The sequence below is a fragment of the Acanthochromis polyacanthus genome, chromosome 1 (genome assembly GCF_021347895.1).
Source record: "Acanthochromis polyacanthus isolate Apoly-LR-REF ecotype Palm Island chromosome 1, KAUST_Apoly_ChrSc, whole genome shotgun sequence".
Classification (NCBI taxonomy): Eukaryota; Metazoa; Chordata; class Actinopteri; family Pomacentridae; genus Acanthochromis; species Acanthochromis polyacanthus.
Genome location: NC_067113.1, coordinates 606,947 through 625,440, shown reverse-complemented (window position 1 = coordinate 625,440; position 18,494 = coordinate 606,947). Strand labels below are relative to the sequence as shown.

The window sequence follows — 18,494 nt, the reverse complement described above, 5'->3', positions numbered from 1 at the left end:
GACGGTGGCAAGGGAAAAGTGTACTGAAAGAATCTGGCATTAACTTTCACATAAGGGTAAAGGGCTGAATGGACACAACATGCTCTGCATGTGTGTGTATTATCCACTAGTTGCTATGGGCCAAAATGGGGCTCGACATAAAGTCCAACCCTACCCTTTCTTTAACACAGAAAGGAAGTTAGGACAGAGTGCACTGAGGCTTTGCAGTAACTGGGAGGTCATTAACTTCACGTCAATCACATCCTAGGGTGAAGAAGAGGCCAGGAGAGGCCATGGCAGAATGCTAATTACTTCCGGAGGTCACAGTGGGGTCAGCACTGTGGCTTTTATACAGAACAGGACTGCAGTGAGAAAAGGCCATAAGCGTCTGGGAAACATATTTATACTGACAGCTGTGTAGCAGAATGTGTCTAATAAACTGAGTTTTAAGTTGAGAAGTACATTTTTGGCCTTGAAAACTCTGCAAACATCATTCACACACATTTATTTGTCTTCCTCTTTCTCTCACAGCCATACATGCAACAACAACAACATCTGCAGTGTTGACAGCCCTCACAGGTACAATTCACATTTAAACACAAACCATCATACACTCCTCCCCACATAGACATAAACTACAGAATATCTTTCCAGAGAGACTCATCCATGCACTGGATGTTGGCAGCATTTCTCTTCAAGCTCTGCACAACCACTACCCTGACATACCAGATGGTTTGTCGTTCTCTGAAATTGTCAGGAAAATGGCAGACACTTTAAAAACATACTTGGTAGGTGACTGTATGGACCTTGCTCCTATCCATTACAGCCTGACTCACACCTAAAAGATGTTCATAGCGAGCTGCAGTTAATCACAGGATGCTGATGGTCTGACAGCCAAAAAGGTAAAGCTTAAAGCAATGCCACATACATTCTCTCAGAATTGTGATCTTGCATCCGATGTAGATGTTACATCATTCAACAGCCTTTATCAGTGCACATTTTCCCTCATGTGTGTGGGCAGAGAGGACCCCTCCACCTGCCAGAAGGCTTAGTAGGCTATCTATTATTACGTCATTTAATGGTGGGAGAGTCACAGCTCAGCCAGCCAGGTTTCACGCAGGAGTCTTACTTGCATTTTCGCTTCCACTCACTGTTTATCATTCTGTGTTTGGTTAAGTTTAGGCACCAAAACTACATGGTTAGGTTTAGCAAAGGATTATGGTTTGTGTTAAAATACACTAGGTATTTTGTTCAGCACACAACCGCAAGATATCGCTTCATCACAGTTATTTTTGGTTTATCGCTGATTAGAATAGTTGATAATGAGCCTATTGATCCAACTAGAAGGTGGAGGAGGTCCCAACTATCGCATATGTATGGAAATGATGTGCAGTGATAATGGACTGATAACGCTGGTTGGATGTCACAAGAATCTGAGGTAAACCAAGCACCACCACACTACGCATTCAAAACACTTCATCTCTTTAATCTGGTTTCATTAAAGTCTACTTGGTCTCAAATGAATCTAATGCAGGTGCAAGATTAACAATAAATTCTGACTTTGAAATGCAGCATATTAAGCTGAATACACCTGAACCTGTATGCATGCAGCTCTCCCTTCAAAATGACCCTGTCTGTTTGGCACAGTAGCCATTGTTTTTATCTGTTATCATTTTATTGTATTTTATCTGTTGCTTGCTCTGTAAAGCACTTTGATTTGAAAGTGCTACATAAATAGTTATTAGTATTATTATTATTATTACAAAGCTGACTCTACAAGTGTTTACAAAATACAGTGTGTGACCTGATGTGCTGTTGCACAGAAGAGTTGTACTATAGAAAAGAAATGACCACAATGAGATGGAAAATGACCAGAAAGACACAAAATGACCAGAAAGATACACAGAACAACTCCAAAGAGACATAAAATGGCCAAAAAGACCATAATGGCCACAAAAAATACAAAATGACTACACAAATACACAAAACAACTACAGGCAGGCCCGGAGTGGCTAATCGGGAGGACCGGGACAATTCCCGACGGGCGGGTCTGATGTTTGGGCCACAAGGGCCAGTGTTCACATTTTTTTAAATAGATATGTATTTTCTATTTTATTTATTTATTTATTTTGGGGGGCCGGTGTTCAGTCATGGCACTGGGTTGATCACTTATGCTGCAACCGCTGTCCCTGGGCCGGCTCCACTGCCTGCTGCTTTTCTTTTCTTTTTTCTATTTTGCATCCGCACCATGACCTAATACGCCTGTGCACGCAGTGAGAGGTGTTTTTAAAGATGGAGAGTAGAAAGAGCAAAGGTGGTGCAGCGAAGGCACAAATTTAAAAGAGGAAAGCTCTGGAAACAGACACAGCCACATGTGCCAAAATTGGCAACTTTTTTACTAAAACGAAACGACAAATGAGGACGATGAAACGGGCACAGCAAGATGTTGAACTGTGCATTGTGGTGCATAACATAATGCTATATAATTTAAATAATAGCATGATGCGATGCCACATAATTGGGAAACTTTGTCTTGTAGCTCCTCAGAGTCAGAAGAAAGGTCCAACACCAAGCAGCAGCCATGAGCCACAAGTCCAGAGTGGGCAGGTAGGATTGCTCATTGAGTGAATATTATTAGCATTAATACAATGAAAAGTATGGTGTAGACCTGTAAGTGAAGTGCCTTGAGAAGCTATGAGATGATTCAGCACTACATTTATGAAACCGACCTGAACTGATCAGAAGGCTTTGTAAAAAGGGGAGATTTTTGCAGAGAATTATGAGCATTTTTAAAATGTGATTTAGTGTCAGAAGCAAAGCTAGGAGCCAGCATTGATGAGGGGATTGCTCCTGTCAGTGTGGAAGGAAAAGGTGAGCTGTTGTAACAGAGTGTGTGAAAAAGCAAGCATTAGTTACAATATAACCACCTTCTATGCCCAAAAAATAGCAGTGACCTGTTTTATTTTTTATCATTAAACGTAAGAGAGTAAATACACAAAGCCCACAATTGAAAAGGAATAGGATAAAGTAATATGTAATAAGCCTGCATATTTTACCACTGAAAATATCTTAATTGGTTCAGTCAAAATGCGTGTACAGATAATTATTTTTATTGTGATACAGGTGCAGGCGAGTCTAGGGAAAGTGGAGAAAATGTGAAAGGGAGAGCAGAGTCTACTCAGGGACTGATAACAGAGGGAGCAGCTCAGCAGCAGAACCTGACCCACAAGTCAGAAATGAGACAGATGAAGATGAGTCTGTTGTTAGCTTTGATTACTTTGGTCGCCCTCAGTCACAGGATATATATGCATTTTTTTTCTTATCACCCTCGTCAAACCCCTAACAATGCTATACCAAAAGTTTACCATAGCAAAGATGGAACCAACCCCAAGTGGCTGACTTACTGTGAAAAAAATCAGTCTCTGTACTGTTCTGTTTGTCTGGCATTTGCACCTGTGGTTAGTGATGGCCCTTTCATAAAGGAAGGAAACACATTCACCAAAGAATAGTGGAACAGGAAAAAAGTAAGAAACAGAGATAGTGCAGATCCTTACTTTCTGAATGTACAAAAGGCAGATGTAAAAAGTCTGTTGACTGGCAACCAAATGTCATTGTGTGCAGTGCAACATTACAGAAGCATCAGGTGATGGAGCGCATAGTGGATGTTATTAAAGTTATCAGCAAATGTGGCTTTAGCTACAGGGGAGATAAAGAGGAGGAAGGTTACAGCCTAGAAAACATTCTGTTCATCATGGTAATGTCTTAGAGTTGATTCGACTTTTGAGTAGATATGACATTTGCCTACAACAGCATGTAAACACTTGCATAGAAAACAGCAAGAAGCAGCATGAAACTGGTGCAAAAGGCAGAGGGTCTCTGGTTACACTGCTGTCAAAAGTCACATTCAATAAAGTTGTGAATGTCATCAGCCAACTGATAAAGGAGATTATAGCCGAAGAAGTCAGACAAGCTGGCATGTTTTCAGTCCAAATTGACACCACACAAGACATCAACAGCAAAGACCAGTGCGCCATCATCCTAAGATATGTAACTGATGTCATTTATGAAACACTGATTGCTATGATGGACTGTGAGTCATCCACAGGGCAGCATTTTACAGAGCTCCTGAAAAAGGTTCTACTGGAGCTTAATATTGATATTGGCACATGTGTGGGCAACTCCACAGACGGTGCATCCAATATGCAGGGACAGTATCAGGGGTTTTCTACACTCCTCTCTGAGCAGTCCCCCAATCAGATTCATATATGGTGTTATGTGCATCTTTTGAATCTCGTATTGGCTGACACAACAGGCAGTGTTGTGGAAAGTGCGTCCCTGTTTTCACTTCTTAATGATATAGCAGTTTTCCTAAGACAGTCATACAAGTGGATGCAGAGGTGGGAAGAGATGAGTCAGGACAAGCATCACAGACGATTGGCCAATAGGACCAACCAGGTGGTGGGCTAAGGATCAGGCACTAAGTAAAGTGTTTGGGTGCTTTGGGAATCCTCAAGGAGCCTTGTTTCTTGAAGTGCTTGTGACTCTACACAACAATGTAGATGACAGAACACAAAAGGCAACTGTGCGGGCCGAGGCAAAGGGATTCATAGAAGGCCTTTTGAGGTATGAGACAGTGCTCACTGCTCAGATTTTCCTTCACATTTTTGAGCAGACATCCCCCCTTTCAAAATACTTACATACAAGGTCAATGAATATCATCACAGCTCAACATCTGGTTGAGGGGCAGAGGAGGGTCTCAGGGAGTGTGCTAGGGACTTTGAAGGAGTTAAGTTTGCAGCTGATGAGTTTGTGAAGTGGGCTAATGGAAAGTTGCAAGAGGAGGAAGAGTGTGAGCTGGTAGTGCAGACTGCCCTTCCTGAGAGAAGGTTCAGAAAAAGAAACGAATGCCAGGAGAGCTTGCAGAAGATGAGCAGCTAGCATCAGTTGATACTGACTTCAAGGTCAAAGTTCACAATGTCATTGTGGACACACTGACAGACAGTATCCATAGAAGGTTTTCTGTCAATGCAAAACTTAACTCAGATTTGGCCTGTCTTGACCCTCGAAACTTTGCTCATGTGAGGGAAAACAGACTCCCCAGCTCAGCTCTGGAAGAAATGAGCAAGTGTCTGCTTAAGTTTGACAATAGAGCTACAGTTGGTACATTATGTAGTGAACTCTACAGCCTTGGAAGTCAGTGGGACAGACTAAAGATGTCCCCTCTGGAGGGTTACACTGTCAGGACAGCTAGTGAAATGCTACAAGGAAGCGAGGAGGATCCTTCCATGGAACAACAGGATGTTGAACTGCAGAGCAAAGTTTGTTCCTCCTGTAAAAACTGTGTCATTTGTGTTCATCTCATTCTCTTTCAGTACAATCTGCTAACTGATGCCAACCGTGTGACTGGATTGGCCTACAAGTTGCTATTAAACACTGTCCATCACACAAGTAACCTGTGAGAGAAGTTTTTCAACACTAAAATTCATAAAAAACAGACTGAGGAGCACTTTGACCCAGGAGAAGTTGGAGGCATTCATGCTCATGTGCACTGAAAAAGAAATTCTCATGTCTTTGGACAATGATACCGTAATAAACAAAGTCGCAGAGACCAGTGCGCTGCTCAGGCGTTAACTAATGTTTTAGGGTTGGCAATGTTTCTTTGCAATTACTCTAATGTAGAGGAAAAAAAGATATTGACATCATTAGAAAGTGATGTTATACTGTGAATAACAAATTTGCAGAGAACTGTGCAATAATTATTTTATTATTTATTCATAAGGATTATATATCTGTGAACACTAATTTGCAAAATCTAAGTTGTGATGAAACTGTTTGGTTGCAGAGGAAAGGGATGTGACAGTGTTATTAGAAAGTGCAACACTTTTATTTTTTTTAAATTTAATGTATATTTTTTTTATTCTTTGAATACAGTATAGATTCTGCACGGTTTAAATACACCCACATTGTGAAGCAACCCTTACTTGCACTGAATTGGAAATATTTGAAAAATATACTGAATTACAAGGCTTTACAGAACAGCACACTATTTAGATTTCACATGTAAAGTTATAATTACACAATTTAAATAATAATAGGTCAGATTCAGATGGTCACGTGACACCACGATCAAGATGGCTGCTTGGGTCTTTTGCTGAACACACACTTGATGATTTATCCTTCAAACTCATCAGCTACTTATTTGGATCGATGAAATAAACGGGACAGAAGCTGGGGCAAATCAAGAAATGTCAAAACTCTGAAAAATAAATCGAAAAACCTTGAAGAGCAAAGAAAAGTTGTCACACGCGCTGCCCACCTGGAAGAGATGAGTAATCAGGACAAGAGCTGAGATATGGAGGGAGCAAAAGCAAATCAAAGTATTACAAACAAAAACCTTTTCGATATGCTTCAAAAGATGTCGGTGGACATGGAGGACTTAAAGCTGATAAAGAAAAGTACAGCATCAGTGGAAGAAAAACTTTCCTCTCTCATGAACTGCATTATGGAAGTTGAGGAGAGGGTAAGCGGAATCTAAGACACTCTTACTAAACAGAAAGAAAATCCTCCAGCCACTAAAGACAAACTCCGTGCTTTGCAAGACAGAATGGCCCTGATTGAGGACAAATTCAGACGCAATAATCTGAGATTTGTGGGCTTTCCAGAAGGAATGGAAAAGAATGATATAGCCCGGCTTTCTGAACCGGTTTCTTTCCACTGCTCTGGGGATCACCACCGCGGCGCAAGGCTTCAAGATAGAGCAGGCTCACCGAATTCGAGCACGGAGGCCAGGCCTCAGCGAGAGACCACGTACTATCATCGCTGCCTTCCTGCGACACCAGGACTGTCTAACTATCCTGCAGGCTGCTCGTGATAAGCAAGCGATCATGTGGGAAGGAAAGCACATTATGATCTTCCCTGATTATTCTCGAGAGACTCAAGCAAAATGCGATGCTTTTAGACAATGCAAAACGGAGATGCACGCACGTAAAATAAAGTTCAGCTTGCTGTATCCAGCGATTCTGGTGATGTACGTAGGAGGATCTCCCCGAAGTTTTGATGACCCGCAAAAGGCAACAGACTTCATCCAGAGACTATAAACTGGAACATTATGGTGATACGCAGTGAACTTGGTATTAAGAGGATCTCTGGTACGGCTATAAGGAGTAGCCAGCTGGTACTTTTTTTTTTTTTGCTCACCACGCAAATGTATCTCTGGAACTCTCATCGCAGTGCAATTTCCCAAGACAAAGTAGATGGAGATTTAACAATTGCCTTCTCCAAGATCAAGCCTTTAAAAAAAAAAACTATGAGCTGAAATGAAATTAATATTCCAACAGCACCCACCCTAAGTGTGGCTTGGGATGCGTTGAAGGCTTATCTTAGAGGTATTATAATTGTCATGGCCCCTCCCTCTCCTGCTCTGCGCCCTGATAATTAAGAACGGCTGCGGAAGAGCGCAGCTGGTCCTCGTCAGTGATCAGTGGCAGCATAAAGCCTGGCTCTGCCAAACAACGCGACGCTGGGTCATTGCTGCGGTTCCCTGTCACGCGTTGGCAGCATAAAGCCTGGTCTGCCAACACGCGACGCTGGTCATGCCTGCGGTTCCCTGTCACGCCACATTGCTATTTGGACTCTGTCTTCGCCTGCTCGTCACCCCTCCTCCGCCTGCAACCCCCCTTCGTCTGCTCCCGGTCTGCCTGCTCCTCTGTCCACGCCACATCCCCGCCACCGGCTTCCTCAGCTCAGCCCCCACTTCGTATCCCGATCCCCCGGACATTACGTGAGTCACCTCTCCCCGTTTTGAGTTTAGTTTAGCCCCCACCATGGCCCCGCACCGTCACCCTTAGTTTCGTTTATCTCCCGTTCAATTATTTTGCCTGTGCCTCCCATTTGGTTTATGTTCTGTTGTTAATTATATTAAAACTTCCCTTCTAATTCACCTGCCTGCCTGTTCGCCTGCTTTTTGGGTTCTAACACCACCGCTCCTTGACAATAATTCATTATCCATCCCATAAAAAGATACAAAACCAAATTCATATGTCTAACTTGGAGAAGGAAACTGAGCGAGAAGAACATGCTCTGAAGCAAACAATGTCTCATAACAGACTGAAAAAGTTAACTCAGCTTAAAATGGAATATAATGAACTATTTTCAAAAAAGATTCGGTTCATGCTCCATAGAGTAAGACACAATTATTTTGAATACAGAGAAAAACAGGTAAATTGTTAAGTAATTCTATTAAGCAGAAACAAACTAATTCAATAATACAGGCCATACAAACTAACGATTGTGACACTGTGATAAACCCAAAAGAAATCAATGAAACATTTAAGGAATATTATAAAGAACTATATCGGTCAGAATGTCATCCGTCTGAGGATGAAACAGACCCTTTCCTTCAGGACCTGAACCTACCCAAGTTGGATGAAAAACAAAAAGAAATTATTGATTCCCCCATAACCCTTAAAAAAATACAAAAAGCAATCCAAGAACTTCCACTTGGGAAAAGTCCAGGGCCAGATGGTTTCACAGATGAATTCTTCAAATGTTACATCACAGAATTGTCCCCAGTGCTGTTGGAGTTATTTTCAGAAATGTTTAATAAGGGAGAATTAGCTGCATTAGATCAAGCTACTATAACACTGATCCTTAAATCAGGGAAAGACCCCACCGAATGTAAAAATCTTCGCCCTATTAGTCTAACTTAAACTGACAGCAAGATTCTTTCAAAGGTTCTTGCAACTAGATTGGATAATGTTATAAGTACTCTCATACATTATGACCAGGTTGGTTTTATCTGGAAACGTAATTCATCTGACCATACAAGGTTATTAAATATTATGTGGGCTGTACGTGACTCAAACTCTCCAACTGCCACCATCTCACTCGACGCGGAAAAAGCTTTTGACCACGTCGAGTGGAAATACCTGTTTCGTGTATTGAATACCTTTGGATTTGGTCAAAGTTTTATGAGGTGAAAAGCCAGTTGCGACTGTACAAACAAATGGAATGATCTCCACCCATTTTACATTGGAAAGAGGAACTAGACAAGGATCAAGCCTGTCCCCAGGCTCATTTAATCTAGCTCTAGAGCCCATGGCGCAGGCAATACGTAGAAATCCTTTGTTTCCTGGAGTAAAACTTGGAAATTCAGTGCATAAACTCATTTTATATGCTGATGATATTTTATGCTTTGTTACTGAGCCAGAAACAGCAGTGTCTTGTCTTTTGAATATAATTAATACTTTCTCAAAACTCTCAGGTTATAAAATCAACTGGAAAAAGTCTGAAGCTCTTCCTCTCACCTCATATTGTCCTAAAACATTATTCCAGGTTGGACAGTTTCAATGGCCCACGGAAGGTATCCATTATCTAGGAATATTATTTCTATCAAATATAAATGAAATTGTGGAAAAAAAAAACTTTGACCTTTTGCTAAAGAGACTTTGGATGTTGCCAGATGGTCATTACTTCACTTATCCTTGTGGGGTAAAGTAAATATTTTGAAGATGTCATTAAAAATTAAATTATATATTTTTTAATCTCTCCCCTTGCATATTCCAATGAAATATTTTAAAATGTTTGATAACACATGTAAAACATTTTTATGGGAACACAAACACCCTCGACTGCGACTAGAAAAATTACAAACCCCAGTTGATAGAACAGGCCTAGGGCTACCAAAAGTGTTATATATTATTATGCATTTAATCTTAAACATTTAGCTCACTGGTATTTACCACCAGAGAGAGCACCTCCATGGTTAGCAACCGAAAAGGAAATGAGTTTTTTTCTGGATCCCTTATTATGTATGACCACCTGCCTGTCTCCAAAACTGAAAGCACACCCAGTCTTTACTAAATATGGACAAACATAAGCAGAACATTTAAGTGTGACGTTTTCCTTAGCTCACAAGCAAGTATATGGCTAAACCCAAAGTTATGTATTAATAAGGCCCTTTTCATCTGGAAAGAATGGTTAAACAGTGGAATTAAAACTCTTGGTGATTTATACAAAGAAAACACATTAAAATATTTTGAAAATCTGAAGCAGGAGTTTTACCTCCCACAAAAGTGTTTCTGGCAATATTTGCAATTGAGATATTTATTAAGCTTGGAGATGGATCTCTCAAGCACAGTAATTAAATCTACTTTGCTCAGTGATATCCTTAAAATATCACAATCAAATCATGCTGTGTCCAAGCATTACTCAAAACTTATACAGCAAAATTGTAATTTACCACTTGTGTTAAAACGTATCTGGGAGACTGACCTGAGGCTGTCACTTAGTGAGTCAGAATGGCTTAAAATATGCCAGAATTTCAAAGCTCTATCAAAAGATTTAAGGAGAAGATTAATGCAATTTAAAATTGTTAATCGTTACTACTGGACACCAACAAAATTACATAAACTTAGGCCCAAAAGAACACACCAAACTGTTGGAAATGCCAAAAAGACAATGGAACCCTGCTTCACGCTCTGTGGCAGTGTTCCAAAATTTTGGAGTATTGGAGTAAAAATACACAACTGTATAGTGAAATACAGGTGACGATTTTGAGTTCTCTCCTCAGATTATATGTGCTCGGAGATCCAGCAGTTGTAGATGGATGTCAAAATGCTTCATTCATACAAACAGCAATAATGATAGGCAGACAGATTCTGCTAAGAGAAGTGAAGAACTTGAGAGACTGGTTCTATGAGCTAGGAAAAGAGGGCATCCTATGAACAGCTATTTTATAGGATGAGCAACAGATGGGAAGAGTCCAATGCAAAATGGGGGAAAATATTTTTATTACATTAGGCATGAGGTAATGTTTTAACATATGTGTCGCACTGCTTTAAATGTGATAATGTTTTCTTTTTTGGTTTGTTTTTTGTCTTTTTTGTTGTTGTTTAGTTTTATGAGTGTGTGTATTGGATGTTGCACCTACATGGATGATGTGCATGACCTGAATGTAGACGGAGATGCAGTACTCAATATTGTGGACTGTGTGGATTTGAAAAGCCTGGCAATCTATATACAGCATATGAATGTGTAGACTTGAAGGTTTCCTTTGTAAAACGTGTTGTAAACTACATACACTCAAAGAAAATAAAATAAAAATTGAAGTCATGAAAAAAAAAAAAAAAAGGTCGTGATCTAAAGTGGGCCGGTCTGAGACATGCAACTCCAGGGCTGAAAATGAGTGCCACTCCGGCACTGACTACAGGACACACTAAGCAACTACAAACAAACACACAACACCAAGAGATGTACAAGGACCGCAAAAAGATACAAGACCACTACAAAGAATGATGAAAACCCAAAAAGAGATTGAAACAAGAGAACAAACAAACAAATAACCACAATCAGAAACAAAACAACTAGAAGGAGACACAAAATGACCACAAAGATATTCAAAACAACTATACCTACAATAACATCGCTCCACTGTCCTCATGATTTGTAAATGCTTGTGTGGTATATGGACAGGTAGTTTAATCTACTACAAATATATCAAAATGTACGAATACTCTGACTACATGTTTAATTTATAAAACCTTTATCTTGAAAAAGTACTAGTAAGCTGTTTCAATTAATGCATTGCATTCAGTGTTTTCCTATTCAATCTGTGGATGACAAATATTGGCTGAAAATCTTCTAGAAGAATAGGAACCTCAAAACTATACTTCAACACAGTGACTGAGAAAATGTGTTTAGTTCCTTCTACCCCACCGGAATCCATTTGTAACGGGGACAGGAGTCATTTGTGTAAAATAAGGAGGCAGCACATCACAGCATCATAAAATCATTAAGTCCAATCAGTAGTTTTTGAAGTAAAATCAATTTTAGTGGAACAGCTGCAGTGATCTGATTCAATTTCATAGGTGGCATTTTTGAGTCATTATAAATCACCCAATCAAAGACGAGGAAGCAGGAACACTCAACATATACAACAGAATGATCAACCCTGTTTCAGAGACAGTACTGTTCACCAAAGAACAGTCCTGAGAGCTAGGATACTAAGAGTGGCGAGGATGAGGGAAAAACCAAAACTGGCAAAAATAGAAAGAACATAGCGATACTAATAAAATGAGCTCTGTTCAAAAATGCACCAGTCCCATGTTAGATTTTTTTTTTTTAGAAAGAAGACATTTTGTTAAGAAGTCATTTGTTCTTGAGTTTGTGGCCTAATTTCCCCAGCCATGATGCGATGAATCCTCCTGCGGTGGTTTTTCAGCGATTTAAGGTTTGGATATGTACCCTGACAGACAGATCACTGCAGCAATAAGAGAAAGTTTTTTTTGAAGTGCCACATTTATGAACTGCATCACAGTCAACAGGAGGTAGTGGACATACGAGTGCACTGCGGTCACACCAGAGACCATCCTGGACCTCACAGCCTATCCTGAGCTGGCACTGTCCAGAGATGGGTACACCCTGGACAAGCTGCTTCGCTGCAATTTAGTTCTATGTGAATGAAAGTTTACAAGACAGAATGAAAATGAGCAAATTGGGCTTGAAATCATGTTGTGTCCCAGTTTTGTTCTTCATGTAAGGAAGACGGGGTGACTGCCTCTCCAAGGAAGTTAAATTTAAGTCTCCATGTACAAAATGTTCCAGGAAAATACAGCAATTCTGCTTTTGCATTCAGAAGCACAGCGCTCACTCCTGCTCCACTGAAACAGTGATGGATGAAAAGAAAATGATTTTGAATATTTTGACTTCTCAGAGTTCAAGGCTCACAACCATGGCACAGTCATAACTTTTTTATAACAGGGAAAAGTTACTGCATTTGAATACAGCTCTTCAGAATAAAGAGCATAAGAGGAAAGCGGCAGCAACACCTGGCAGCATTTAGGCTGATTAAATGGTATTTTCTGCCATAAGAAATTCACTTTGGGGAATGTTTTTCTCCCCAAAACTGCAGCACAATTCAATAAACACTCCTTGAACTAAAAAACATCTGAAATGTAGACAGAAATAAGCAGCAAGGCACTGTGGGAGGAAAAGACAGGACTGCAAAGTGTATGGGAGAACACGAGGTATTACAAAAAGCTGGCACGGTGAGCAAAAACCTCTTCCCCACAGACAAAATGCCAAAAAAGAAGGAAATGCACTACTTTTATGAACAGGATCTGTCTCCGCAGTAACAGGTGGTATATGAGACTTGAAAATGTTGAATAATAATACGGTTTCTGCATGTTTGTATTTCTGCATGTTTGTATTTTTCTACCAAACACTTTAATGTCTAGGTGAAACAGTATATAATAGAATGTGTGTGTCAATGAAGCATTTGCACATCCATACATTAGCTAAATCTGCTTGGTCACTGGGGAGCCTTCCCACTCTGAAAGACCACAGGACCAACACACAAAGACAGGACACCCAGCACACTCACACAGCGCTGACTTAGAACCAGCAGCTAACCTACCAGGCCAGCTTGTTGGACTATGGGTGGAAAGCAGAGCAGCCAGAGAAAACCCACGCATGCACAGGGATGTTCTTGCTTTGAGGTGACAGTGCTAACCACAGCAGCAGCATTTGCACAGCTGTAGAGCAGAACATTACAGAGCAACACACAGAGATCCAAAGACCCTTTCCCAAAGCTCTAGATTTAGTAAGACCGCTAACCCTAAATTCACCTCCAAATGGAACTTCTGCTGATGGGATGTTTCCTAATAAGGACCACTAACTGCTCTCTGGGAGACAACAGGAGGCCTCCTACCTCCACCAGGATCTGATAAGGGTCATAAAGTGTCAACTGTGAGGAGAACCACACCTCTACAGGAGAGAGATCTCCCTTCCTAACTCACAGAACTTGGCATGCAGGAATGGATTGAACAGTTTCAATCAGAACATTAAAGAAATGCAGCATCAGCAGAGTGATGATCTGGACTCAGTCTCTGTTAGTAGATCAGAACCAGGATGGAAGAAGAACACATCCAATCTGAAGTGTTTACGGAGAAGGACAAACAAGACACCAACCAACACCTCCTTCTCTCTGTGACAGACCACAGCCATGAAGGCAGAGAGATTTTTTTATTCAAAGCATAAATAATAATAATCTATAAGTTTATTAATATGTTTACACCTTTTATTGTTCTCTTAGGAGCCATATGAGATAAACATGTTGTGTTTGGTGTCATTCTAATCACTTATTCTGTGTTATTTCAGAACTGTGATCACCATAAATGTTAAACAACTGGGTCTGTACATTTAAGAAATGAACTAAGAGTAAGTTCTAAAGGTATTTGGCCTCTGACCTCTCCTGAACAGTGAAGCTAAACACCACCTTTTAAGTGGAACACATTCATGATTGACCAGATGCTGATTTGAACTTGGCTCCAAAACTTTCTATATAGAGGAAAGTCACTGGAATAAAAACTCTTCTTCTTAAAAAAAAAAAATCAACATGCAGCTTGTAGAACATGGGCTCTTAGAAGAATGCAGCTGGGCTTAGGAATACTTCAGAACTACAACAGCGCGACCATTTTCTTGATAACTATGAGCTTTGACTCTTAGTGTTTTACTTCACCTACGTTTGCAATCCAAATCTGCCAAAGTTCTTTCTTGTCTCTGCGTTCCTGAACCAACTCATCCAGCTGATCATCACAGCTTCACATCCTGCAGCGGCCTCCCTCTCACTACTACAAAGACCATATACATTTTTTTTACTATTATTATTATTAGTAGTAGTAGTAGTAGAAGAAGCAGTAATATTAGCATTATTATTAGTATTAACAATATGCCTTTTTGGAAAAAAAATCCAAAAACAAAAACATGTCCACATATGTGGACGGCAGGTCTTAAGAGGTTAAAGATAAGTTTTAGCGCTAGTGGGTGAAGCTAAGCGCGCTAGCGCTACCTGAGGCCAACAGTTGTATAAAGAACCAGACAAGTCACTTAAAAGTTCGTGATGTTGGTGATCGTGCAACAGCACTTGTCAAGTTCTGACATTGATGAAAGTGAACTGTTGCTTCTTGTCGTGATGCAGGAAAAATGGAAGGGTCCTGAACAAAGAAAATACCTGAGCGACTTTGATAAGTACCAGATTGTTCTGGCTAGATGAGTGGATCAGAGTATTCATGAAACTGCAGGGCTTGTGAATGGTTCATGGTCTCCAGTGGTGAGAGCCTGCTGAGTGAACCATGAACAAGCAGCAGACTGTTTGATCCTCTGCACCTCCAATTCACAACTTACAGGATTTAAAGTAGACTTCTGTTTTTGATCTCTTTACTGTTCTGACTTTAAAAAAAAAAAAGATTTCATAAATGTTTTCTTTTGTTTTTCTTTTAATAATCGTCATCCTCTGTTCTTAATGTCTTTGTAAAGCACTTTGAATCGCCTCGTTGTTGAAATGTGCTATATAAATAAATTTGCCTTGCCTTGCCTATCTGCTGCAAACATCCTGGTGCTGGACACCACAAAGCACCTACAGAGTGGAGTTATTTGGCAGCAAACAACAAGCATGTTTGGTAGGCTTTGGCTCTTCAGTGAGCAGAGACTGAACCAAGCTGAGCTCTCCAACACACTTGCCTTTATTGAAACACTAATTAAGAGTCCCATTGACATGTGAACACATACAAAATAATGGGTCCTTAGGTACACACTGAACTCTCAGTGGAACACCAAAAAGACTCATAGTTCACTGAGATAGCATGAATTATTGTTATTCTTATGATTACTCTAAGAGCAATCTTTAAGATATTGATCATGTATAATGGTGCTGGGCTATGACTGCATTTACCACTGTCGTCGGCTCATCCAAATGTAAGTTAGCAATTATTATTACAATAGGAGAGGCTACTAGGCGTTCTTTCATTTGAATGAGATGACAACACATGAATATAGAATCGAATCGAATCGAATCGAATCAAATCAAATCAAATCAAATCAAATCAAATCGAATCGAATAGAATAGAATAGAATAGAATACATTGGTTTTACTGTCATCATACATGGCATGACAAAAATATAAATAGCTTCCGCTGGACGGTGCATGACAACAAGCAATATAAAAGATGAAATGTAATTAAAACTTAAATACATGACCTCATCCATTAATATGATTTCTACCTGATTCATATCTGTTAGATTTTCACTGACAGTGGTGGAGAAGACAACAACTTCCATGATCTCACACTTCTTCACAACATCATCAAAGTACAGTGGTGGAAGCTTTCGGACACCTTTAAGTTTCTCACAATCTCAAACATTATTGTGGAAAAATCTTTATGTGTGTGTGTTTCAAAAGCTATTGTTGCATTACACACACACATACAAATTATATTTGTTGTTTATTGTTTACAAGAAAAATGAACAAAACTAAATTCTACCAAAATTACACAATACACAAAATTTCATATTTTTAAGGAACCAATCAATTTTAAGTTTTAAATGGCTTTTTGAGGATTCGTTTAATATTATGGCTGTGATTGTACGAAAAGAAACTGTACTTGAAGAGCGCAACTAAGAGTGATTTTTTAATGCAATATTTCACGGTAAACTTTTTTCCACCACTGTACGTCTTTCGTTTATTATTCACTGACAATGGTGGTGAAGACAACAACTTCCAATTTTAACAGTGTCTGAAAACTTTCTCCACCACTTTATGGTGCAAGGCACTTTTGGTGCTTGTCATATTCTTGTTCTTACTTGCAGTGAGAAGATGCAGTGCAGGCAGAGAGCGACCATCACCATGGCCAGGAGAACAGTGGACACGTTGCGCACGTCACCCAGTGCTTCAACCAGGGGAATGCTGCCAACCTGCCAGTCATAACACAGCACAACAGGGGCCAGCAGCAGCCAGGCATTAAAGGACAGCAGGTACAAGTAGGTTAAGATCCTGTGGAGAGAGGACAGGAGGGAAAGAAAAAGGGAAAGAGAAAAAAATGGAAAGCACACAGTCAAACCTAACCAGAATACCAAACAATCATCATCGTAATCATTCTGTTGAATGCTGAAGCGTTTGCTAGATTATAAGTCATGCTGCTGCAGCTGCCACTTTTGCTGTGTTTGCTTTGGTCTTTGTCTTCTCCCTTTTTCTAATCTTTTCACAATGGGTTCAAGATCTACATGGCTGTTTGGTGTACCGACCTGTCCTTAGCGTGGCAGTTGTGGGATTCTATCAAAACAGACAGGGCAGGTTCACGTTAAGAGTCACTGAGCCAACGGAGGAAGAAAAAGGAGGAACAAAGAAACGACAAAATAACAGGCAAAATTGAGCTCTTTTCTTTTAATTTTTCACTGCTGACATTCATGCTGGTCCATAACTGTGCACTATGAGCTACAAATGCTTTCAAGAGGTGACAGCTAAAAATGAACTCTAACCTTGGTTTACAATAAAACTAAACTGTCTGGTGGTTAATCAAAAACTAGATAATGGGATGTTAACAAAGAGACTTTCCATAGTAGCAAGGACAAATTCATAAAAGTGCCCAACATCCTTCCACTTCCCACAAAGAATAAAAAGGTAACGGGCCATTCCACCCAATGGAAAGAATAGAAATGATATTTATTGTTGTAACAGTTGAGGGTAGATAAAAACTGCAACAAGCTGCAATTTTAACTTTTGCCTATAGTAAATGGTCTGTATTTATATAGCGCTTCAGTATACCTGAAAGATAGCCAAAGCGCTTTACAAGATCCGTCACATTCACCCATTCACACACTGATGGCGGAAGCTGCCATGCAAGGCGCTAAACCACGACCCACCAGGAGCAATTAGGGGTTAGGTGTCTTGCTCAGGGACACCTCGACATGAGCATGACGGACCGAGGATCGAACCGGCAACCCTCCGGTTGCAAGACGGCCACTCTACCCATGCCGCCCCAGTAATGCAAATACATCCTAGAAGCATAACTGTTTTCACAAGAACTCCCTCTGTTTTCATTACAAGAGAAGGGTTTCCTTCTAGACTTTAGTGAAGAGTATTGGACCTGCTATATCCTGCATGAAAAACATTTTGAAGTGCACAGGCTGCAGCATCCTTTACAGTGTTGTCATAGTGATGACCGAGCTTCTCTTTCACCACAGCAACAATGGGCTGTGACAAATTTAAGAAGATGAGACTTTTCCCAACTGTGGCCACCTTCAAAAGGTTTGAATTGTTATGATCGCTACTGCTCTGAACTGTAATTAAAGCACTTTGTTTTAACTGCACCAGACTGGCACAAAGGAGTGTCCTCTAATCAGTTACAGTGGTGGAAGAAAATTTTCAGACACCCTTAAAAATTTATCATGACGTATCTGAGGAAAAATCTTTTTTCTGTTTCAAAGGCTGTGGCTGCATTACACAGACACAAACAAATACAAATGACGCTTTGTTTATTGTTTCAAGAAAAACTAACAAAACTAAATTTTTTTCAAAATTACCCAATACTCAAAACTTCATATTTTTTTTATGGAACCAAACAATTTTAATTTTTTAATATTTTTTTAGGATTTTTTTTAGTATTATGACTGCGGTTATACTAAAAGAAATTGCACTTGAAGAGTGCACCTAAGAGTGATTTTTAATGAAATATTTCACA

At 40.0% G+C, this 18,494-nt stretch overlaps 1 protein-coding gene across 5 annotated transcripts in view; it reads right to left on the bottom strand.

The window, feature by feature from the left end:
• Window positions 1-18,494, bottom strand: part of tmtc1 (transmembrane O-mannosyltransferase targeting cadherins 1) — a 200,542-nt gene that overhangs the window by 71,372 nt on the left and 110,676 nt on the right. For all 5 annotated transcript variants that reach the window (XR_007940802.1, XR_007940798.1, XR_007940801.1 and 2 more), the window contains exon 7: window positions 16,618-16,807. Coding sequence is in view for 2 of the 5 variants with exons in the window: in XM_051945359.1 (XP_051801319.1) it covers window positions 16,618-16,807 (190 nt within the window). In the remaining 3 variants the exon portion in view is untranslated. The remainder of the gene's footprint in view (window positions 1-16,617; window positions 16,808-18,494) is intronic.